A 25,919-nucleotide genomic window follows, 5' to 3' on the forward strand; every position below is an offset into this window, starting at 1 on the left:
CTACATTCAACACTCATGTTCTCGCTCAAGATAGAGTACAGACAAGTTTAAGGCATTCATAGGCTTTACAAATCAACATTGTCAACAGCAATGCTGCTGACACCGCCAGCACTGTGGTTGTGACTACTGTAAATATGAGCTCTCTACACCATATAGATGGCATCATCTTCTTAATCTATACGAACTCTCTTCTTACTATTGCCATCATTTCACCGATACAAGCTCTCTTCTTACTGCTGCTGTCATCTTCACCTACACGAACTCTCTTCTTAGTTCAGCCATCATCTTTATCCATACCACCAAGTGGATAACTGAAAATAGAAATGCAAAAAAATTAGAATGACCAGAAACAAGGATTAGAAACAAGTGGTCTAGCTGTGGTCAGGTCCCAAATTCTTCTTTGCATGTAATATTTTGTTTGTATAAACCAGTTGCATCCCTTACTGTAGTCCAAGGTAAGGCGATGTGTTTATAATTGGACTGTCTCTCTTAATACAAAGATACGCAGCTCTCCTGCGTGTTTGAGAAAAAAAAAGAAATAGGAGCAATGGGCTGCTCCCAGTTTTTATGACTTTGTCGAGTAGAGGGTTGGCATGCCGGTCTATGGATATTGCAGACTTTAATATCTGTAAAAATCACTGTATTCGGCTTATACTGCTAATTTGTTTGACAATTGCTTATTACTTTAATTAGCTATTAAATTAAACAAGCAGGCCATGAGAAAACATGAACAACATAAATTACAATAACATTTTGCCTCAATCCACCCCCACGCCAGAAATTTGTATGAGACAGGATCCCACTCCCATGAATTCAGATGAAAACGGGATCCCACTCCCATGAATTCAGATGAAAATGATATCACTCACACGATGTATTAAAAAAGAGCCCAAACCCTAAAGGAAACAACAAATAAATCCAATAAAGAACATTGTATTAAATACTTCACCATCATCATCAAGCCTTTGCATTTTAGCGACTGAACGGTCAACATGGTTACACGCCACTAGTACTACCAGTGTGCATCGCCATTTACACAACAAAAAAATCCAAAACAACTAGTCTAGGGCTACATGCACAAAATGCTAAGTTTCAGCTAGTTGGTCGTAGTCTGGACTACATGTACAGAATGAATAAGATTCAACCAGTAGGTCGTAGTTCCAGACTTCTCCTTCACTCCATCCACTCATCTAGCATGTACACACCCAGCAGACAAGCACATAGGCATAGCAGAAGAAAAATATGGGATCCAAAAGCCCCCACATGTCCAAACCCGTGGCCACATCTGTTTACGGCCATTGATACACGCTTTGCCTGTCAACTTCTCAGGAACAAATGGAGCTTTACACTATGTTCCATATATTATTTTCTTAATTACAACAAGTGCAACAAGTTTTGGGTTAGTTGTGATTGCAGGAACACGTGGTGTAAAAATGAGCTGAAATGGGATAAATCCTAGGCCGGCCGGCTTGGCATCTCCACCAAATGGCACGCCTTTGATCCAGGGCACAAGAAACACACTCAAATTGATCATGAGCTGTGCAATCAATGTTGGTTTGCTCAAATGGACCTAAAGGCCTAGCACATGGATTAGTGGATCCACTTGCAACACTCACCCTAGTCTTGAGGCTCAAAATCGTCTCTCTGGACTTCATGCACCCGTTGATCAACAAGTCAGTGCAACAAAGGCTAGGATGTGCCAGAGTCAGGCTGAGGCCGGTCGGCAACTGCTTAGGTTTGGCAAAACACAACTTGCACCGCCTTATAGAGAAGATCAAGAGTGTCCATGAGAAGTGCGGTCACACGTAGTAGAAATCCCAGGCCGGCTGGCCTACGAGAGGCCAGCCGTCCTCCCACTTAAGCTCCACATGTTCCCCTTTGGATGATGGTTACCTCAACCACCATACCATCGTCCAATAAGAAATGAAAAGAGTTATACACTTTTATCAAATAAATTGGATAAAAAGGAATACACTTTCTAACATTCAAATTAGAGTGTCTCCAAAATTATATAAAATTTTCTGACATTCTCAAATTCAAATAAAAGTGACTGTTGATGCTCGATAATGACCCATTTCAAGCGTCATCTTGAGCCTAAAATCATGAGAATAAAAGTCTCATGCCTGCTTATGTTATCCAAAAAGAGTCAATTCCACATTTCCTCTTGAAAAAATTGCTATATTGAAATTCAAGCAAAAATGCAGGAAAAACAGGCTCCAAACTTCAAGATACAAAACCCGACCGTTAGAGCAAGCTATCAGCTTTTGCATGAGCACAAAAAAGACGAGCGTCAACACTAGTGGTAGGAGTTATTGCTAACAAATTCCACAGTGTTGGTGTACATGTGTGTACAGGTTGCTTATGCTTGGAACTGAAAAGTGAATGCAGCCCATAGGCAAAGTGACACGTCGATGATCCAAGACAACATCTTCTCGACAAATCAAGCACGTTCACGAGGATCCACGAGCCCACCAGAGCTAGCAAACCGCCTAAGCCAGGTCGGCTTGATGCAGATTGAAAGCTGCCTGTGTTAAGCCTGCTCTATATATGGAGGGTAAAAAGGACATTTCATACCGCAAACTGACTAAACGGTGACTAGAGTAGCCTATGTAGCATGCCACGTCACATTCAAGGATGAAGTTGGGCCAATTAGGATAGTTCAGGGACTAAATTGGATGTTTTCATAGTTCAAAGACTAAATTGAACCGAGCCTCATAGATCAGGGATGAATTTGGCTATTTTGCCTTTGCATAACTCATGAATAAACTAAGCATGGATTGATAAAGGATATTTTATATTCGTACCCCTAGTTTGGTCACCCACCTCAGTTGTACCCCTAATTTCTTTCCTACCTCAGTTTTATCCTCCCTCGTGACACAGATCCCTCAGCTCTACCCGCACAGACGGATTCTGTCTGTCATTGATAGGTAGGGCCCATAGTTGCACCCAATATATTCATCTCTTTGCTGACTGACCAACGGGACCCACGATGACCTCCCATTCTTTCTTTCTCCACGGGTGAGATCGATCCAGATCCTGATCCCGATCTCCCAGTGGCGGCAGCTAGGGTTCCGGTCGGTCACGGCCGCCTGAGCCTCCCCACCGGTCGCACGAGGCTCTCTGCCATCTGTCGTCCGCCTCCCTTACTCGGCTACCTGCGGTTGAGGCTCCCTTGCTGGCCGTGTGCCCACCTCCCCGCCGGCCGCCACAAGGCTCGCGAAGCGCCTCCGAGTCTCTGCTTGGGTGCGCGCGGTGGAACCCTAGCCGCCGCCGACCGCCCGGTCGCTTCCCGGACGCGCGCGGCATCGTGCCGGGCGCCTCCCCGGCAGATCTGGGCTCGTCCGCTTGCTTCCTGCCGGCCGCGTGTGCACCTCCTTGACGGCTGCCTCCTCCCCGCCTCCTCCATACCGACCGCCACTAGGCTCGCGCCGCGCGCCGATTCTCCTGCTTAGGTGCGCGCGTGGTGGAACCCTAACCGTCGCCGACCGCCCGGCCGCTTCCCGGCACGCGGGTCCCCACATCGACGGCCTCCCTCACGCGTTTCCTAGCCGGCGCCCTTCCTGCGTGCAGGTCCAATCGATCGCCTCCCTGCGGCACCATCCTTCCTCGCGCAGCTCTGGTCCTGGCTCTGATGTCTTCATCATTGTTCTCGTCCTAGACGAGCACGCTATGTACACTCCGTACCTTGATTTTTACTTACAACAGATGGATTGCTTGATGAAATTAGTTTGTTGTATTTACTGTTAGGAGACCATGGCAATTTTTTATTCTTGGCATGTCGCGTGGAAGTAGTGGGAGGAGCAGTTCCTCCCACGGAGGTCATGAATGGCCTAGTTACGGGGCGGTGCCGCTCATCCGTTGCCCCGAATGCCAACGATCCGAGCTCGTGAGGCTCACTACCAGAAGGTGGGAAAACGGTAACCTTGGTAGAGAGTTTGTGAAGTGCGAAAGCAATTCCCAAAAGGTTTGATCATTTCTGGTTACTAGTGTGTTCTTATGTTTGTGTCTTGCTAAAAGATTTCTTCCTGTTAATCATGGGGAGACATTTCTGAACCGCTGAAGTAGGATCTGAATGGAATGTACAGGTGTGATCTTTTCTTTTCCCGGTTGGAAGATCTATCATTGATTGCTATTGTTTGGTGCAGCTTGTAAGTTTCAGTAGTTTCAACAATCTCTTGGTGCTTGTATATCAAGGGCGCCCGTATATCAATGTCTTGAGCTGCGCAGTCAACTCTGTTGTATATACCCGTAGGTCTGGCAGGACATATCTGTTTTTCAGTGGACCATTTGTGTGTGTCTGAACATTCTGTTCTAGCTAAACAAGGCGGTGTTGTTATTAAGCATGTTCTGCTATATGATTATACTATTCTAATAAATTATTCTATTATGTTCACCCACTAGTTTTCCAAATTGATGAAACTGAATGATTTTTGCTTTTGTATATGCAACTGCGTAATAATTAGACTTATTTTGATGGTTAGGCTCTTAAATCATGCAACTTTTCCATGTGGTTGGAGGAGTATATCAAGAAGTTGCCATCCATGATGATACAAGCAGCAATTCTGGAACAAGCAGACGGAAGAAACAGATATGTGGTTGCCAACTTGGACATGTTTGCTGCCGAACTGAAGAGCATGAATGTCAATCTTAACAAGATTATTGATTAAAACAGCAAGAGAATTATATATTGAAAGTGTTATGTATATCTTTGATTTATATATTAAAACATCACTTTGATAGTACTGTATGTACTAAATTTGAGTATGTATGTACTAAATTTGCAATTATATGAACTGATGTTTTATGTGTAAAATTTGGAAAGATTTGCACTTATTTTGCTTATTTTAGATTTTTATGTTTGTAAACACCTCCTAGAAGTGGCAAAAAACTACCCACTATGAGCTACCAAAAGCAGCTTCGGAATGGTCTTTTACACCCACCCAACCCACCATGAGCGGGCTAGAACCAGCACTATTCCCCTCCCACCCTGCACTGAACCGAACCAGCGGGAAAAGAAAATATAGAAAAAAGCGGCCAAAAAGTGGTGCTGGAAGGTTTCAAACCCAGCACCCCAAGGGAAAGGACTTGCCGCATGCACCAAACCAGTCAGAAGTGCTAGAAGATGTGACTGTATGTGTAACATACATAGTTATCCTATGAACTAGTTTCTATCAATTAAATGAATTACAGAAAACTTTTTGCTAGAATTCGGATTTGAACTATAGGTACCTCAAATAGGGTTCTAAAAATCCATAAAAAATATACAATAAATTACTTACACACAATTATACATCATATCCAAAATTAGTTCAAATTTCAAATATATGGAACCGAATACAAAATTCATATTTTTCTAGTCATTTTTAGAAAACTAAAATAATATGTAAATGTGGTCTAAAAATAATGAAATTTGGTATGGATTCATAATATGATCTTAAAAGTTTGTAATAAAAAAATTGAAACATTTAACAACAGTTCATATATACTTTGTTCACAAATGGGAACATCTCTGAAGAGGTTTCCTATGATTCTACTTGAAGTTCATAGTTTGAACTAGAGTCAATAAACTTTAAATTATTTTTACTTCAATTTTGCACTATATATTTTTTAAAGGTAAATATTATGTAATTTAGAGATATTTACTATTTTTTAATGCTTAAATAATTTACTACATATTTATAGGTGTTAAAGTAGATAAAATAAATAATAATTGTTTAATGTGATCCAAAAATTCTGAAAATTGGCATTAAGTGATAATATGGTCCTAGAATCTTTGCGTAAAAATTTCAAATGATTTAGCAACAGTTTATGTATAATATTTTAATTAGAGACACTCTAATAGAAATTTCAAGTTTAAACTGAAAAGAAGTTCTTCATCTACATAACTTTTGAACATAATGTTCATTTAAACGTAAAATACGGTCCTAAAAGTCTGTCATAATAAGCTTTTATAGTTTCTTATAATATTTTGAATTTTAATAGCATACCTCTTAAATTTGGTATAATTTTTAAAAATTTTGATAGTATTTTTCCTAATATTGGCGTAATTTAAAATTTCTTGACAGCATAAAACAATATATAATCAGAAAAGTAACATAATCAAACCAATAGTATGTTCAAGCATGCTACAAATCTACTACCATCCATGGGTCTCTAAGTCAGCCAACAATGAGATACCAACCATAAGTTCCTAAATCCAAAATACATCAATATCACAGCTCACAAATTACAAGTCAAAAGACATCAACAGTCTACAACAAGTTTTTTCTTGCTTCTTGTCTTGTTTGCAATATTGAGTTGCTTGCTCCTTGTGTTCTTGGCTGGACTATCTTCAGTTCCTCCTCCTTTTCTTTCCTTTGGATGGACCATCTTCAATTGCTTTCTTCCTTTTAGGTGGATTCTTTGCCCTGTGCATAAAAAACAGTAAAAAACATAAAAATCAACAATAAAGAATCAGTCAACATTACATAGTGCTTTTCTCCAATCTTTCTTCAGTTTTTCCCTTCCCTTTCTTCCCCTTAGGTGCACTCCTTGCCCTGAAAAATAGTACATGCATTGGAGGAAGTAGAAGCTGAACTTAAAAGTATAATAACCAAGAATAGACAAATATACCTAGAGGGTCCATCTTGTTGCACTAGTGCACTTTCTTGTGTCTCTAGTGCATTTTCCTCGTTCCCATGCTCATCTTCTCCAAAAGATGGATCAACTATATTTTTACAATTTCTTGCAAAATGTCCAAATCTGCCACATCTCTTGCATTTTCGCTTTCTAGGCCCAAGTCCAGCTCCCTCAACACTTGATCTGATTCTAACTTTTTTTGGTCTTCTCGGTGCTCTTCCTTGAATTGGAGCATGCATCACGAAGCCTGGATCAACAATGTCCCACTGGTGCTTTGCCTCTATAGAAGGCACATTCTCAGCATAGGTTGCCTTAAACTTGTCCACAGAATAATATTCATGCACATACTGATCTATTTCAGCTGCTGAACCACGAAGAGAAGTAATGAAGAAGAGGGCATGTATGCACGACAACCCGCTAATCTGCCACTTTCTACAAGTACATGTCCTCTTCTCCAAGTCCACTGGATATCTAAATTCCCTCTTCTCTTTATCCAACACTGTCACCTCTGCCGCCAAAGGCTTGCGCTTAAGCAAGGTCATCTTCAAACATCTAGTGTTCTCATGCAGTGCTTTCATCACACTCGGAATTATTTTTTGGCCAACAATTTTTTCACAAGCAATTCTTTGACGCAACTCAAACTTGCCCATTAGCATCTGACTAATCCTGTCTATCAAGTCAATCAATTGATACCCTTTGATGTGCCTAATCCATGAATTGAAAGACTCTGCAAGGTTATTGTTCACATAGTCTACCTTGCATATTCCATTAAACTTGCTTCTAGCCCATATCTTTCGGTGCTCAGTTTCCATGTATGCCTTCACCTCTGGCTTTACATACATCTGATTCAAATGAAAGTTATGCTTCCTTACGCTATAAGTTAAAGATGCTGGCCATAGGTTGTCATCATATGTCTTGCCTTTATAGTACTTGCTGAAATTTGCAGCAAGATGCCTCATGCATTCTCTATGCTCCACTCCAGGAAACACTTTATCTACTGCAATCTCTAAGCCCTTGCAAGCATTGGTATGTATAGTCAACCCATCAGGGTGCCTAATTACCGCACGCAAGTGCTCATGGAACCAAGTCCAACTTTCGGTTGTTTCCGCCTCAAGTACGCCGTAAGCAACCGGAAACAACCAATTATGTGCATCGATTGCACAAGCAGCCACAAGCTGTCCTCTATACCGTCCATTCAAAGAAGTTGCATCCACTACCAAATAGGGTCTACAACCATTTAGAAACCCCTTCCAACATGCCATAAATGAAATAAAAATTCTCCTGAAGCATTCCTTTTCCCTAATTCTGCCTTTCATCTTGTACTCCACTGGATGGTGGTCAATCTCTACCACACTTCCGGGGCATGTCTTATCCACTTCAGCTTTGTAAGTGTACAACAACTTGAAACTTTCTGTCCAAGGACCATAAATCATATCCAGAGCTTGTTCCTTTCCATAAAAGACCCTCATGTAAGGCACCTCAACACCATACTTCTCTTTGATTTTCTTCACTAATTCAGCAGGACCAATAGATGGATTCTCTGTCAACCATGGCAACACTACATCAGCACACCACCTACTCTTACACAACTTCATTGAGGCTTTCCTTTCAGCACTTGGACAAGAGTGACGATGCGGGTTCACTTTCACTTGAATAATTCTACTATTCCTCATTGGCGAGGCAGGCAACCTCCACTGACACCTCTGGAATACACAATGCATAGTCAACCTTTTTGGCTCACTCTTATCAATTTCATAATCATATTCATTCTTAAGACAGTAGGTAGCAAGTGCATTCCGTAAAGCGACCATTGATGGAAATACACTGCCTTCATCAAGCGACCAATGATTGGCATGTCATCGTCATCATCCCTATTCACAGCCATGTTAATATTCTCCTCCTCCTCCTCGTCATCTGTTTCTTCGAATCGTGCAACACTGTTAACAAGCTCAGGATAAAGTCTCTCATCATCATCAGGCAACACATCTAATGGAGCCGGTGGATTTGTTGTCTCACTTGGATTCTGTGGCTGCTGCTCGGAAGTATTTGCTTCCATCCTATTTGATGAGAAAAAAAGAGGAATATTTGAGTGCACCAACTAATAGAAGCAATCAGTATTACCGGTTATACAGAGAAAAACAGACTGCAGTATGAGCATTAGTAAAAGAAGTTATTACCGGTTATACTGAGAAACCAACCAGTATAGAAGTTATTTTGTATTCTAGGAAATGTTCAATTAGCAGGAAACCAGATGTATAAGCATATATGCTCTAGGAAATGTTCAATTAGCAGGAAACCAGATGTATAAGCATATTTTGTACAAGGTATATATAAGCATCAGTAGTTCTAAGCACTGTCTGACTACAAAGTGATCGACAACAAGCTACCCTTTTGCATTTGAACTGTATATTAGTCCCAGGATTCCATTACCTATTCAAAGTCACATTACAGCACCGTTTTATGATAAATTCATCATGCACGAATTTCAACTGCTAGTAAATCTCTGCAAGAACTTGCAGATACAGTAAAGCAAGCACCTAGTTCTACAATCTGTGTTGTAAAAGAAAAAAAATCACCGAAACTTCCCAGTTTGTAAAAGTCAAGGAGAGCATAAACCCCAACTTTTAGCACATATACTAGCAAGTTAGCTCAAAATCTCGTGTGGACTTTTGAGATGTACTGTTTAATCCCATCACCTGGTAGATCTTTCCCGTGGTGGACTTTTGAGGCCGGCCAAGGGAGGCTCCACCCCGTGCAAGCGAGAAGGCTAGCAGGGGAACTGCCTGGACCCGCGGAGCAGAGGCTGCCAGTGGGGTGCAGACGTCGGGGAACCGCCTAGACTTGGTGTCGGGGAGTGGAGGACGGCCGGTCGAAGCAAGGAGGCCGGGGGAGCCACGTAGCCTAGGCCGGCGGCGGGGTGCGCGATGCCCGCGCGCTGCAGGGACGTGCGCAACGATGCCGATGGCGGGGCGCTCGGGGCGGAGCGGCGACGCAGGCGGCAAGGCAGATGCCGGTGGGGAGTCTCGGCAGAGCGGTGTCCGGTGGGGAGGCTCGGCAAGGCGGCCGCCGGAAGGGATGCGGCGGCGGCGGCCTGGAAACCTAGCCACCGGCCTCGCTCGATCCAATCCGATCGGGAATGACCGTGGTGAAAGTGAATCGTGGGTAAATTTTCATGGGTCCCGCTGGTCAGTCAGACCACACAGTAAAAATATTGGGTGAAAATATGGGGCCCACTTGTCAATGACGGACGGAATCCGTCTGTGCGGATAGAGCTGAGGAAACTGTGTCACGTGGGAGGATAAAACTGAGGTGGAAAAGAAATTAGGGGTAGAACTGAGGTGGGGGACCAAACTAGGGGTACGAATATAAAATACCCATTGATAAACCATCGAGACAGCATAGCAACCATGGATAAACTCTATATTATAAATAGAATACCGACAAGTTGAATACAAAGTCATACCAAAGGCCGAGAACTGCTCTTCGATCCCGAGAACAACTTGCACTTGCTAAGAGAAGTTCTAGCTTAGCTCCACTAGCCCTAGGGATTACAAGTAGCAAGTGATAGAGGGATAGAGGCTTGAGTTGTGGTGTGTGTTGAATGAGAGGGAGTGGGCCTCCTAGTCTTCAAGGCCGGTTCCGGCCATCCCTTTGAATGGAAACCTTTGCCACGCGGTTGAGGATGAATAGGGGGCACGCCATGTCAAAATGCACCTGGACTGGTTGCAGTCCAGGTTCGGCCGAACCTAGGGATCGGCCAACCCCTAGGTGGCGCCTCCCCGGCTCTACCTCCCCTGGCTCGCTGACCTGTGGGCCATGGTATTGATCTTCATTGGTGCGTTTCTTGGCGCGCCCGTTTGGTCAGGGTTGTGGGCACGCCGGATACAATATTCTGTGCATTCTTGTGGTATTTTTTTGCGTGTTTTCATCTTATTTCAAACTTGTATATCTGAAATAGTGAGATTGGCAAAACTACTGTAGAGCTAGGTTAGTGATACAAATACGCAAGTAAGGTGTATGATTTTTTCCTATTATTATGAGCATAGTTGACGGTCATATTTTGCACTTAAGGATCGTCAATGGCATCCAGCATAAAAACTATTCAAATTTTAAGTGATCTTTCTCTCATCTTTTTATATATCCTGCCATGTATGCAACTTACTGAAACCTTACTGCATTATCTGATAGCCAACTACTCCGAAGTTTTAGGTAACCCAAAGTTTATTTATCGCAGCAAAAGAAACAAAAAGATCAAGAGAAAGAAAGAGACCGTAGCACACTAAAAGCACAACCACAGCAAAGTAGCAAACACGACGTCTTCAGTTTCCTCACTCCTCGCTGGTCAGTAGCAAGCACTATATATACCAGTTTCATTGCTCATGTTCAGGAGGATGTGTTTGGTTTGTATTTGGCTCATGTTTAAGAGGATGTGTTTGGTCAGTGTTTGGTTGGAGTGGGGTAGAACGGAACGGTTTCATTCTTAGTTTTAGGGATGTGATGATTTAGCCTATATTTGGTTGAAGGAATAGAATGACTCCATTCTTTATTTGGTTGGAGGGATTGGAACCAAGAGTAAACATGGTCGTTAACTCCGTGATTGTCGGGCCCCCTAGCAGTCAACGAAAAATAGACATCCTCATTCCTTCCCTGTCCCTCGGCATCCGCATGCTCGTGGTGCTGCCGCCGTTTCCTTGCAGCTGCTCCTCACGCTCGCGCCGCCGTCGTGTGCTCGCTCTGCTTCGCGCGTGTTCGTACCGCCCCGCCGCTCCTCCGCACGCTCGCGCCTCTCTCTCTCTCTCTCTCGCCGGCCGGGGCCCACAGAAAATTAATTACTTCCTCACACGCTCTCTCTCTCTCGCGAGTCTTGCCCGTTCTCGTCCCCAATTACAGACGCCGCCGTAGCGAGCCCCCGAGATCCTCGCCCCGCTGCCGCCGGGAACCGCCGTTCTCCTCGCGCTGCCGGGGAGGCGGCTCGGGCCTACGCCCGATGATCGCCCCGCCGCCGACAGGAACCACCGATCTCCACGCGCCGCCGGGGAGGCGGATCGGGCCTACGCATGACGCTCGCGCCCCCGCCGTCGGGAACCGCTGATCTCCTCGAGACGCAGGGGGGGGGGGGGGGGGGGGGGGCTCGAGCCTACTTCCGGCGCTTGCCGCTGCTATGGTGGGGTGGAGCGGTGGCGAGGGCATCGAGATCCAGACGCGGGACACGACTGTTGGAGCGCCATGCCGCGCAGCGTGCGGGGTGCCCAACGAAGGAGACGGGGGTGTTGGTGCCTGTGGAGAAGCGCAGTGGCGACCGGCACAGCGAAGGGGGTTGGGGCCATGGCGAAGCGGATGATGGCACCGAACGCGCAACGAGGATTGAAGGGTCCGTGGCCTCCATTGGACCGGACAGGAAGTGATACCTGGTGAATCGTCGCCCCTTGCTCCCCTCCCCCCTTCTCCATGTTATCTTCTTACATGCCTCTCCAACCCTTCCCTTTTCTCTGGATCTGAGTTCAGTAAGCCGATGAGGGCGGAGCCATGGCAGAGTGCAGTTGAATCGGGATTACTTAGATGGAGGAGATAGAGTTTGACGAGGTTCAAGGCCGGCGGATGGAGGAGATGGTGCTCAAGAGGTGGCTGTAGCTCGAGAATATTTGTAGGAACATGCTTGCAGAGATTGATTCAAGCATAGTGCCTTAGAAATGCATTGCATCGATCAGTGATATAGATGTTTCACTTATCCATCTGAGGTTGTCATTATTTATACTAATTATCTCTCATATATTGAGCCCGCAGCTTGGACAAGTTGGAGTTGGCAACAATGATGATCACTGCTCCCCAGTACAGGAATAGAAGTCCATTTTTTCATAGAAACAGGTACGTCATGTGATTTTGGTATAGTCTACGCTGAACTTTTGTGTTCAACTAAAATGATCCATGTAGTACATCTATCACAAAAAGTCATAGCCACAATAATAGTAGTCCATCATCGATTCATGTGAAATGGCAATTTTGCGGACCTCCGTTTATTAGTTGGGTCTATGCAGAAAATTTCCCAAGTTGCTTGTGGATGGAGACACCCATTTGCCCTTTCTGAAAGGAGAAAATTTTTTCTCCTGGTGAAGGGGTAGCAGCGGACAACTCAGCAGTAGCAAAGTAGTCAAGAGACAATAGGTGGTTCCTATCTAGTGCACTTGCTTTCTTTGCTATCTTGCTCTTCCAGGCTAACAATTTATCGGCTTGTACCATATGAAGGAATGCGCTTTAAGACCAGACGGTTCTGGCTGCAAGAATTTTCAGAGGCTCCATTCTCAGGTGTCAGATCGTGCTCTAGTAGTTGCAGCTTTTTATAGATGTACATGTACTAAGCCTTTTCCATTCCCGCCTCTCTTTTTTCATATCATGATATCGCTTGGCTGATGAGGGCAGGCCATGCATAGGCACATTTAAATCGGAACGAGGCAGAGGCTGATTTCTTCTGGTTGATTTTTCAAAACATATGGAAGTGCCCCTAGTTTATGTATACAAGTTCTGCTAGTAATATATAAATTATTGTTTCCGTACAAGTTTTTCTCTGCAAGTTATAGCCACAAGTTTTTGTCTGCAACTCATATCCAAAAGTTCTATGTTTAAAATTTTTGCTCAAATAAATGTTCTTCCATTTAAGATTATAAGTTATGCATTAGAACCATTGTGTTATATAGTTTGTTTCAATGTAAGCCCTCTCGGGAACTTATTAGCATTTAGGTTATTACAAATTTCTTTCTTATACAAGTTATAGCTGCAAGTTATATCTTTGTTTTCATGAACATTAGATTGCTTCAATATAAGTTCTTGTCAGCATGTTATGACCACAAGTTATGTCTCCAGCACAAGTTATTCATTTATGTGTTGAAAATTATTAGTTTTGCATCATAGCATTGCCTTATATACTTTGTTTCAATATAAGTTCACTTATTAGCTAGCTTATATTACAAGTTATTTTCATAAGTTATATACATAAGTTCTACTGTAAATTGTTAGCTTGTCTCTCATTATAAATTTGCTCTACAAATTATGGCTACAACTTATGTGCACAAACTTTTGTCTGGCAAATTATATGGACAAACTATATGCAACAAGTTAATATATTTGAAAATTTTGCTAATACAGAAGTTATACAAAATCTATGGCCTTACCTATGCATGCAAACTTTATGTGACAAGTTAAACTGCTGTTACATGACTTTATTGTGATAACTTACAGATTTGTTTATATAAATTTGTGTATATAAATTTTGTTTATGCATATATATTTTATTTTATTGAACATGTTTGCCACATATGTTTGTCTACATAAAAAGTTTGTCTACAAAAGCCTGCACAAAAGGTATAGGTACAAGTTATTTAGAAAAAAGTTTCTTTGCAAGTTCTGCATATAAGTTCCTACATAGATGCTACAGAGAAGGTCGGCCTTCAATGTATCGACATTTTTCATGGTTAGGATTGAATTTTTATAGTTTAATTATATGTCTTTTGTTGGAAATCAGTTTTATTTGGTAAATCTTGATACTAATCTTTTCAGTAGATACTAATCTTTTTCAAGCAAGTACATAGAAGGTCTACAAGAGTTGATATACTGAACATGCCAGTAGTTTTTGGAAGTGTTTCAAGCATCATGAGTTAGTTGAGTTTTTTTTCATAAATTAGAACCTTGTTCCCCTTTTCTATGACTAGTTTTTTTTTGTGTGGTAACACTTGTGCCCAGTTTTCTCCTAATCTAATCATTTTTTTCACTTGTGCCTTGTGTGGTATTTGTTTTTCTATTTTATTTTTATTTTTTCAGGGCAACCATGAACTGACACGAGCCTGTGCGTGGAGTTTTTTTTTTCAAATGGATGATTAGACCCTTTTTATGGGGAACAGATGATGTCAATTACTTGTATTTTATATACTGTTTTTCTTGGACAAGTTGATACTTATTTTTCATCCCTAAAACTTACGTGATAAAGTTATATTCATAAGATTTCGTATCTATACATACATTCCAATGCTATGACGTAGCAATGTTTCTCTTTTTTTAATTTATTTATTTTTTCTTCACAGAATTTATTTTGAAACTTGCTTTTAATTTAAATCCCCCACCCATTTTATTTCCCTACTTTCCAACGGTCCCGAAACGTTAAAAAGCTTGAAAAAGTGAAACCACCGAAATAAAAGGCATTGAAAGGAAATGGATGTCGGATCGTGCGTGAGGTGGGGTTGGGTGTGGGAGACGGAGATAGGCATGCCTGCGGGAAGAAGAAACCAGAAAAGGAAATTCGCCCGATGCACCAAAAGGGAAAGTTAATAGCTGTCTGAAATCGCTCGCTAGCTTCCATCCTGGCGCGCGCTTGCTAATTAGCAGAACACCTGCTCAGTCGCTCGCGCCACCACGAATTTTTTTTATTTTAATACACATTTTTAACGTAATTATAGAATAATACTTCAGGTCACAAAAATTTTAAAAATATATCTCTATCGTCTACCAAGTAGACGAAATTTAAATTTTGTCTACCCACTGAACGAAATATAGTAATTTCATCTGTTCGGTAGACGAAATCTATTTTTCGTTTACCGGATAGGCGAAATATACATTTGCATGACGAAATCTATATATTTCTAGACGAAATTTAGATTTCGTCCTTTCACTAGACGAAATCTATATTTTGTCTCCTGATCGGACGGAATTTAGCTGCGCTGCTGCTCTCCACACAGATCGAGCATGTGTTCCAGTTGCCGTGTTCCAGTTTCCCTTGATAGCACGTGCGACCAGACAGCAGCAGATTGAGCTGAGGCGAGTGATAGAGAGATGACGACAGAGAGTGTGTGTGTGGAGACTGAAGGGCCGCTGCCGACTGGGTCGTCGCCGCCGACGAGTCGAGTGCGCCGCGGTCTGGTGAAGTGGTCATGCTCTGGTGACGAGACGAAATTTAGATTTCGTCGTCAAAAAATATATAAATTTCATCATGCAAATGTATATTTTGTCTATCCGGTAGACGAAAATTAGATTTCGTCTACCGAACAGACGAAATTACTATATTTCATCCAGTGGATAGACAAAATTTAAATTTCGTCCACTGGATAGACGATAGGAATATATTTTTGAAATTTTTGTGATCTGAAGTATTCTGTAATTACATTAAAAATTTGTATTAAAATAAAAAAAATCCCGCAACCGCTGCGGCCGCGTGTGCTCGCCGCCTCTGCCCGGCGCCCGCTCGCTCACCCCGTCGCGTGCTCGCGAGCGCCGCCGCCGCCGCGGGCACGAGCACGAGCGCCGCTGCTGCCGCCCGTTCGCGCCGCCGCCCTCGTTTCCGCTCCGCGACCGCGAGCCTCCGCTCGCTGTATCTGCTCGCTCGCGGCGTCCTCTCGCTTCTCTCGGCCGCGTGACGGCATCAGGCGCCATCGAAGTGGGATGGCTCCATTCGATCGATCTTTTTTGGAATCGAGCCATCCCGAATACAGATAGAATATTCTCTTATTAGGATAGGATGGCTCGGCTCCTCCGTTCTTGAACCAACATGGGACGGAGCGGTTCTATCCCGTTCCGTTCCCCAACCAAACACACCCGCTGCATCAGCCTGCAGCAGATCTTTGCTGAAAATCTTGGTGCTACACAACTTTAGTAAGCAGCTAGTTATTGTTTGATTGTGATATGCAAAGAAACAAAAATTCCTTTCACAGGCAGCCATACTGCAATTGTAATTCAGGAACGGCTTTTCTTGCTGCAATCATAAGTTCCATGACAGGCATGACACTTGCTTTTTGTTTTGTAGAGCTTAGTTTGGGAGTATTGCATCAAGTATAACATCTGAAAATTAAAATATCTATTTTTTGTTTTTTTGTTTTTCTGGTGCAGTTGAAAAGGGGGAAGATCAGCAAAAGGATGAATCTTCACAATCAGGCATGCTTGAGGGATGCATTCATGGTGCGGCCAATCTATCAGTTGTGTATTCAGGCTTGAGGGAAGAGATAACTGTTCCAAGGAGATGAATGAATTTTATGTCCCGCTAACACCTTATCTCGTAACCAAAAGGTACAAAATTTCTTGTGTAGGCCTAAGTTGAATTCACAAACTAGGAATACATTCGATATCTCTTCTACATGGGATTCTTCAGAATGGGAGGTAAAAAATTACCTGGAATTCCATCTGAATAGGTGTCTGTTCCAGAAAACATTGAACACAGAAGTTTTAGCAGAAAGCAAAGAAATTGCTGTATCTGCTTGAATCTGACAGGCCTTGTCCAACACTTCCAGGATACTTCATGGCCTGAAAAAGTGATCAATACACTGTGACAGATGCAATTCCAGTAGGGGTGCCAATGGGTGACCCGCAGGGGCACCTCCAACCCTCTTAATTTTTCCATTAAACAAATATCTTGAAAATTAGTACAATATTTTGAATTAAGGAGAGTTGGAGGTGCACCTAAGGGTTATCCACTTGCACCCCTAAATTCCAGGATACTTCATGGCTTGAAAAAATATCTGAACAATAAATGATTTGTAAAGAACAATGAACCCATAGGTATAAAACTTTTATGTCCAGCGTTGGTGTCTAAAATGCAATTCCAGGATTGATCACCTGTTCACATTCAATTGCACAGTATTCATAAATGGAGCTCCTGAACATTCAAACATTGAAGCAAGAACATGATCACATTCATCACTTGTTCACAAAGCACTCCAGTATTCATAAATTACACAAAAATGTACCAGTATCCATAAATTACACATTGATCCAAGAATAAATTACCAAGGGGAAGCATCCAATTTTTTCCATCAATGGTGCAATCGTTATCTTCAAATCTCAGCCAAGCAAATGCTGACAATGTGAAACTACGGGATGTAGTTTTTGTTCGGCCCGTATCCCTCTTCTGCCTGCCTCCCTCCCCGACGGGTGCTCTTGTATCTTGGAGAGGCCAGGGATTAAGATGCCGTGCAGGTCTGCAGGATGAGTGGGCACAGAAGCTGTTCAGACTCTGTGATTAGGCCTCCGTTTATCTTTCCGAGCCTGAATAGCAACCTTTTTTTCTCAAAATTTTCAGAAACATAGTCCATGGAGACGAAGAGCCAAACCAATTGCAGGTCCTAATGGTCACACTACGAATGCAGCCTCTTAATACACTTTTCTCCATGCCCCCAAACTGCTCGATGGACATTTAGGTAACACAGTCTGAATCGATATTGTAATTTACACTGTTGCTTGTATCCAGATTGGGTTCTAAATGAAGCATAAACTTCAAATGTGTCGAATGCTTCTTCTGTTGCTTTTCCCTCTGGGGAATATAAACTTGATGTTTTTGAAACAGTAAGATTACTCTATTATTGATAATAACATGCCTTTGACAAAGTACTGCAAATGCATCAGGCTGATCAGAAGCATGATCGAAGTAACCAGGAGTTGGTTGATGCTGTAATATAGTACTTGATACCTCGATCACTTGCTGTAACCAATATTGTTAGCGATAATCAACATTTTTTTCTGCGATGCTGTTTACTGTAGTTTCTGAGTCTAGTTTGTACAATATCAAGCTAAATCTTTGACAAATAATCACAGCACCCTTTAAGAAACTGTACAATTGTGGTTTCAATCATATGCATCATTATTCGAAGACATTTCATCTCATATATAACTAAATTGACAGCTTCTCTTCATTTGCTATACTGATCTTCTATCCTCATCAAGCTGCTTACCACCTCCCTCATGGATGGCCTGGATTGGAATGCCACTTGAGTGCAGGATATCGCCAGATCCAGCAAGTCAAATGCCTTTGCCTGCTCATCTTCGGGCCAGTACAAGATCTCCTCATCCAGACAGTTCATCACGCTGCAGTGATCTTCGTGCACCAAGTTTGATGTTATCCATGCCACAATGTCCACACCGTCTCCAAATGCAGGATCAATGGGCATCTTCCTGCACAAGAGTTCGAGTAGCACCACACCATAACTGTAGACATCACTCTTCTCAGTCAATCTTGTGTTGTATCCATGCTCTGGGGGAAAGAAAAGGTAAACAAAAGATTGAGACAATGTGATATTGGAGTTGGAATATGTATCTGAAAGTAGGAAAGTCACCTGGAGCAATGTAGCCAAGGGTGCCAGCAACAACAGACACTGTCGCATCTGCATCATCTTCACCTACAATCTTGCCCATGCCAAAGTCTGCTAACTTAGGCACCAACTCAGTGTCCATCAGTATGTTGCTTGATTTGATATCCCTATGAACAATCATAGGCACACAGTCATGGTGAAGATAGGACAAGCCCTGTGCTGCACCTAGGGCGATCTGATGCCGGACCTTCCAGTCGAGGGGCACTTGAGGTTTCCTTTGATGCAATAGCTCAAAGAGTGTCCCCTCAGGCATGTACTCAGAAAGAATTATGCCAAAGTTGCCACGGATGCAATAACCCTCCATCTTCACGATGTTCCGATGCTTTACCATGTTAAGAATCTTCATCTCAATTGGGAACTTGAACTGGGAAAGATCAACTGTCTTGACTGCGCACAGCCTTCCTGGAGCAAACTCTGTCCGATACACTGTGCCATGCCGTCCTCTTCCAATCACATACTTCTCGCTCCAGTTATCAGTGGCTCGGAGGATGTCATCATAGGTCAAGTCTTCTGGTAATTCTGTTGTGTCCAAGCCCCGCACTGAGACATGGTTTGCCAATCGACGCCGCGACCTCTTCACCATGTAATGAATAAAACATAGCCCAGAAGCCATGACAGCGAGAGCTGACACTAGCAATGCTACAATTATTCGAATGTTGCTCCTTCTCTGTCTCCCAGACCGATTCTTGGAACAAGGTGCATTTTCAGATTGTATGCACAAATGAGGATTTCCCGAGAAGCCATCTGGTGACCGTTCAGCAATCTTAACCCAGCCAGAAGGGAGCTGACCGGAGAAATCATTGAACGACAAGTTCACAAAAGTTAGAGAGATCATGTTGTTCAGTTGTGATGGAATTGGGCCAGACAAAGAATTCTTGGACAAGTCAAGCATTTCCAGCATCTTTAGGTTGCCGAGGCTACTTGGGATTTGGCCGCTCAATCTGTTGTTGCTGATGTTTACTATTTGGGAGATGAACTGAAGATTGCCTAAGCTCCATGGGATAGCTCCTTCCAAAGAATTGCTGCCAAGCTGCAACTCAAGAAGATCCTGAGTTGCAGCAAAGGAGTCTGGAATCCCTCCACTGAGCTTGTTTCCCCCAAGTAAAAGATTCTTCAGACTATCTAGTGCTATGATCTCTGTGGGTATACTTCCATTAAGAAAGTTGTTTTGGAGATCCAAATGGAAAAGCCTCTTGCAGTTTCCCAACTCTTGTGGTATTGATCCTGTCAGTCTGTTTGACGACAAGCGCAGAACCCCAAGAATGCTTAGAGCACCGAGCTCACGTGGTATTGTACCAGAGAATTTGTTGCCAGATAAATCAAGTACTGTGAGGTTGCGCCATGAACCAAACACACCTGGTATCCTTCCCTCAAACCGATTGCCATTCAACTTCACAAAAGACCACCCAGTGTTTATCCCCAGATCTGAAGGCAAGCTCCCAGTGAATAGATTGTCCCCCAGTTGGACCCTCCAGAGAGACTGGCACTTGAAAATGTCACTGGGAATGCCCCCAGTAAATTGGTTGTGCCCAAGATCGAGAACCTTCAGCTGACCTCCACTGCAGAGGCCAGATGGAATTGTACCACCGAAGTGGTTGCCAGTGAAATCAAGCGACTGAAGTCCTGGCGTTGTGTTGAAGCCAAGGGCTTGTGGGAGCTCACCGCTGAAGTTGTTGTATGCAAGGGTGAGGTTTCTTAGGCTACTCATAAGAGTAATCTCTGCAGGAACCTCTCCACTTAGGCTATTATTGTAGAGATGCAATTCGTCCAAGCCACCCATTCGCCACAATGCCGCGGGGACAGGTCCCTCAAGCCTGTTCTTGAAGAGGGACAGCAGTTTCAGCTTCCTTAGCTGGGCGATCTCTGGCGGTATGACCCCAGAAAGGCAGTTGTTGTGGAGCTCAAGCTGGGTCAATTCCTGGCACTTGCCTAATTCGGGCGGAATAGTGCCTGTGATAAGATTATCCTTGAGAGTGAACCACTCTAATCTGCTGAGATTGCCAATATGCGCCGGAATCGAGCCGTTGAACTGATTGGAATGCATCCACAATGTTGTCAGTGACTGACAATTCCCAATGGAGTCCGGGACAGGCCCAGTGAACCCGTTTGTGGACACCATCAGCTTCTCCAAATTGACAAGCTTGCCGATGCTCGCCGGCAGCTCCCCGGTGAAAGCATTGTCGGCAAGGTACAGCTTCAGCAGTCGCGGTAGGGAGCCGAAGATATCTGGCACCGTTCCCCCAATCTTGTTGGTGGACAGAAACAGGACGGTGAGGTTGCCGCAGTTGCCGAGGCTCCGGGGGAGCTCACCGGCGATCTGGTTGCCGTAGGCGCTGAGGAACTGGAGCCCACAATGTACCGGGAACTCTGGCAATTGCCCGGAGAGGCGGTTCAAGCCCAGGTCCAAGTGGTTGAGCTCCGGGAGCGCGGTGAGCTCGGAAGGGATGGCGCCGGAGAGGGTGTTGTGGCTGAGGTCGAGGTACTGCAGAGGCGAGGAGCCACCGGCGGAGGGCGCCGGGATCTCTCCGGCGAGCGCGTTGAAGCTGAGGTCCAGCTTCTGGAGCTGGCGCGAGGAGAGCAGCTTCGGCGGAAGGGCGCCAGAGAGCGCGTTGCCGGGGAAGAGAAGCGTGGCGACGCCGGAGCACGCGGCGAGCGCGGCGGGGACGGCGCCCGTGAAGTTGTTCCGGCTCAGGTCGAGCGCCGCGAGCTCCGGGAGCGCGCAGAGCAGCGGCGCCGAGGCCGCGAGGTCCCCTGCGAGGCTGGCGTCGGTGAGGTTGAGCGCGGTCACGGCGCCGGCCGCGGAGCAGGTGACGCCACGGAACGCGCAATGCGCGCCGGCCGCGGCCGAGTTGGCGCCGCCGCCGCTGGTGTTCCATGACGGGAGGAGGAGGCGCTGGGAGGCCGGCGGCAGGGCAGCGAGGAAGGAGAGGAGGACGGCGGCGGCGGAGGTGTTCGACGCCGGCGGGGTGGCCGAGGTGGCGGGCGGGATTGCAATGAGGAGCAGCAGGAAGAGGAGGGTGAGGGAGGACGCGCGCGACATGTGTCAGGAAAGAGCTGGGGCTCGTCAGCCTTTTCGTTTGACTGCTGCTTTGGTCGGCGTGCGAGTTGGATGCTGGTGGATGGCTGCTCATATGGAGGGAGGAGGGAGGAGGGAGGAAGAAGAAGGCCATCGCGCGCAACCATTAAGGCCCAAGAATAAAACTTAATAAAAAAAAGTACTATGCCGAGAAGAAGATGCGAAATGGAACATCCAAAAGTAAACAGAACACAATAAAGCTGTCACCATTATTTTGTCAGAACTTTTTTTTAAGTGTGTGAGTATCAAAGAATATCTTTTAAACACTAAGAAAAAGCAACGGCTTTGCTCACTATCTGTACGTTTTCCACTTTTTCATATGTAAGATCTAAGATGTGCCTTACAATCTAATTCTCAACCGATATTGTCCAATGTCCATACATGGTGTGGTGGAGCAGCTTGTGCAACCAAACATAACCAACTAAGAAAAAGGACTCCATCCAAGAACTACGATACAACTACATCATTAAAATTAGAAATAGCAAAAATCAAACGATATATAAATCCACATATAGGAATAGGATTCTTTGGCATTTCATTAGATAAACGAACAAGATAGCTTGTAATAGATGAGATAAGAAAAATAAAATTTGTGCTCATCACTGTACGGTGTTTTTTTTGTTAGAATCTAACGTCCAAATGGTATTGCTATATTTCTTTTCTAAAAAACAATCACCGTTATAGATGCTTATAGATGAATGCACACTTAGCGCTGCGAACACACACACAAAATCTAGCTATTTGTATGAACACATTCGAGAGATTGGCTGGCTTGATCTTGATATTAATTAATAGATGAAGTCATAGTATGTGTCTTGAGAAATTATATATTATTTCTCATTAATTCCCTTATGATTACCGTGCCTGCTTGGTGCAAGCTTTACTCACTTCTGATCCTATACTATTCGAGGCAAGCATGAACTAAGCCGCTGAGGCATATACGATATCATCATGTAGCTTAACTCTTGGCGCTAGAGCTCTATGCATGGTAACCACCACAAGCCCCTGAAAAAAAAAGCTACAGAGTAGAGCCACAGGAGATGACGAAGCTAATATTCGAAGCACAAATGCAAGGGAACAAAGACAGGTGAGGGTTTAGGCGTATTTAAAATTTTTAATATAGGCAGGAGGAATGTGTGCTAGTGGGATTTTCTAGGGCTCGGAATCTTTGTCGTGCAGTTGTGTCACCTGCTGATCTGTGGAGGCGGCTAGATCCCTAGATTTAATTATGAGTGGGCTTAGGTGCAGGCAGGGGCGGATGCACACCCCGGGCCACCCGGGCCATGGCCCGGGGTTCGGCCCAAATTTTTTTCATTTTGCAATAGCTTCTACCTCTGGACTTAGATCAATTGCTGAAGAAGGACTTGGATCAATTGCTGAAGAAGAATAAATATATTACTTCGCGATGGTGTTTTTTGTATGTTATCTATCTTTCCGTTTATATTTTCATGTATCTTTTGAACTGTGAGTTTGTGGACGTCTATACTTAAAACTTGGCCCGGGGTTCGACTTAATACTGGTTCCGCCACTGGGTGCAGGCATCCTCTTGTTCGCAAGTTGTGATTATTCTATTATCTGCATTATTCTTTGTGTCAGCGGCGTTTGATTGCTTGTTTTACACACAATTACAAAAATAATTTGTAGCAACGCCGCGATTTTTTTAGAGTCGGATCAAAAAGTCATCCGTTCCTATAAATGAGACGCGGATACTATAGAAATGGTCCACCCCTAAACATGGCATTTGTAGGGGCGGCTCACCCCCTTAGCCGCCCCTGAAAATTGATGTCATCTTTAGGGGCGGGTGGGGGTGAGTCGCTCCTACAAATGATTTTCTAAATTATTTCAAATATTTGTTTATTTTAAATGGGGATGTAAAATACTTTAAAACAACGTGCAATTTTTACTATAAGCATGTACTGTCATCTAGAATTGTAAAAAAAATGAAAAATACAATTCAACACGTTTAGTGTTAAAGGGTGTTGAAAATACAAAGTTAGCCTTAAGTTATACGACATAGTAGTGTGATATAGGTATACATTGTTGTTTCAAAATTTTTATTCATTATATGCTTTGATATATGATTTTGAATTTTTTCCTACGTTACACATATCACAATATTCCTATGGTAAAAATTTCACAATTTTATTATGTGTTTTACTATTTTATTTGCATTAATTCAATTTTCTAAATAATTTGTAAAAATATTTGTTGGGGCGGGCCGGGCCCCCACCCGCCCCTACAAACCGATTTGTGAGGGCAGGCCGGGTCCCCACCCGCCTCTACAAATACTCTATATACGCCCGCCTCCGCCCGCCTTGCTCCTCGCCCTCCTCCTCTCCTCCTCCTCCTCCTCCGCGCAGCCGCCACCACCACCTCCTCCTCCTCAACGCCGCCGCCGCCACCTCCTCCTCCTCCGCGCCCTCCTCCTCTCCTCCTCCTCCTCCGTGCAACGGCCACCTCCCCCTCCTCCTCCTCCTCCTCCTCCTCCTCCTCCTCCTCCTCGCCGCCGCCGCCACCACCACCTCCTCCTCCTCCTCCTCCGCGCCCTCCTCCTCGCCGCCGCCGCCGCCACCACCACCTCCTCCTCCTCCTCCACCACCACCTCCTCCTCCTCGCCGCCGCCGCCGCTGCCACCTCCTCCTCCTTCTCCTGATCCTACTCCTCCGCCGCCTCCACCAACGCCACCGACACCTGGATCCACCGCCAACGCCCGGATCCTCCTCCGCCTCCTCCTCCGCCTCCGACACCCGATTCCTCCGCCGCCTCCTCCGCCGCTGCCGCCCCGACCTCCGCTGCCGCAACACCCGGAGCTCGCCGAGGAGGAGGACCAGCGCCGACGACCCTCCGTGGAATGGCACCACCGCCTGGACCCGGACGCCGCCCAACCAGGAGGAGGACACGACACCGAGCGCACCATGGAGGGAGGAGATCGTCGCCGTCGAGCCTGCACCCGAACGTCGACCACGTCGTAGCTGCTCTCCCTACACCGCACAACTCCTCCTCAGCCGCGACTCGTCGCAGCGCCGCCCTCGTTCCTCTCCAAGCCACACGGTAGGTGCCATTGCCTTCCTCTATCCAGCCCTCTCCTTGCTGCCGGTGAGCGCGACGCCACCGATGAACCATCTGTAGGCCGGCCCTAGGACCATGTCCCCCTTTGTTAGGGTTAGGGTTAGAACCTGTAGGGTTAGGGATTAGGGTTAGCACTGTTGGGGTCACCACCTTCGGTCAGATCGCCGGAGGTACGCGAAGACAAGGAGTCGGGCAAGCCGATGCCGACAGCCAGCATAAGGTGACCCATCTTCGCACGTCTTCGGGTCAGGAAGCGATGACAAGGCACCCGGAACACTGGAGCTGACGCCAGGAGCAATCGCGGAGGTGTTCCGTCTTCGCTGTTCCACGAGCAAGAAGACGAAGAGGAGCGAAGACTTGGTGACACGAGTCTCGCAGAGTACTTAGCAGCGGGTCCAGGAGCTTCGTCGGGTACGGCGAAGCTGCCGGGGTCGGCGTGGGTCCCGCTGTTGAGCTGTGGCGCACTCAAATTGTAACGGGCAAATTATGCTCACATCTAGGAATATTCCGAGAATATTACCGTTGTAGGGGTGCAATAGAGTAATTGTACATTGAAGATGTAACGCTACCTATAAATACCCTATGTAATGTTCATTGAAGGGGGAGGATTTTGAATGGAAAAAGAGCACCTTATTACTTAATTTCCGTGTTGTCCATTACTGTTGTCGTGATCGTCCGTTCCGGAGACACTCTCCACCAACAGTTTGGCGCCCACCCGTCGGTTCGATACACCACATGGCGGCAACGAAGAAGAGAGGGACCACCGGAGCCACTTCGGAGGACACCACGACGACAATGCCCTCGCAGGGCGAAGTGGCAGCAACACAGGCGAACGGAGCTAGCAGCGACGGCGTCTCCATCGAGGCCCTCGCAGATGGCCAGCTTGAAGTCAACCTTCTGGACATCGGCGTCACAGCCGAAGACATCGCTGCGATGCGTCGCATCGACGCTCGCATCGAAGAGGCACGAAGGGTTCAGCAGCAGGCATTGGAATCAGGACCCTCGGAGCCACAAGTGATGACAAGGGCGAAGGGGAA

At 45.1% G+C, this 25,919-nt stretch overlaps 1 protein-coding gene and 1 long non-coding RNA gene across 5 annotated transcripts; one reads left to right on the forward strand and one right to left on the reverse strand.

Annotated features, from left to right (window-relative positions):
* Positions 1–11,271: 11,271 nt before the first annotated feature.
* On the forward strand, positions 11,272–14,621 carry LOC120712216. 4 transcript variants are annotated; one of them, XR_005690763.1, is made up of 5 exons: positions 11,273–12,029; positions 12,124–12,239; positions 12,403–12,483; positions 12,654–12,780; positions 12,862–14,621. It is a non-coding gene; the product is annotated as an uncharacterized LOC120712216 (long non-coding RNA). The 4 variants fall into 4 exon arrangements; XR_005690761.1 differs by having other exon boundaries at positions 11,272–12,029; positions 12,124–12,483; XR_005690762.1 differs by having other exon boundaries at positions 11,279–12,239.
* A 2,615-nt stretch (positions 14,622–17,236) lies between these two features.
* On the reverse strand, positions 17,237–22,399 carry LOC120712217 (leucine-rich repeat receptor-like protein kinase PEPR2). The gene is made up of 2 exons (XM_039997937.1): positions 18,702–22,399; positions 17,237–18,619 (listed from the first exon to the last, which is right to left on the reverse strand). The coding sequence occupies exons 1-2, from the start codon at positions 21,775–21,777 to the stop codon at positions 18,279–18,281; spliced, it is 3,417 nt and encodes a 1,138-aa protein (XP_039853871.1). The 5' UTR covers positions 21,778–22,399; the 3' UTR covers positions 17,237–18,278.
* Positions 22,400–25,919: the final 3,520 nt, after the last annotated feature.

Source organism: Panicum virgatum, chromosome 6K (genome assembly GCF_016808335.1).
Source record: "Panicum virgatum strain AP13 chromosome 6K, P.virgatum_v5, whole genome shotgun sequence".
NCBI lineage: Eukaryota > Viridiplantae > Streptophyta > Magnoliopsida > Poales > Poaceae > Panicum > Panicum virgatum.

Coding starts and splice junctions, on each gene's coding strand:
- LOC120712217 (XM_039997937.1), bottom strand. CDS start 21,777: ATGTCGCGCGCGTCCTCCCTCACCCTCCTCTTCCTGCTGCTCCTCATT. Junction 18,620..18,701: donor CCTTGGCTACATTGCTCCAG/GTGACTTTCCTA, acceptor TCTTTCCCCCAG/AGCATGGATACAACACAAGA.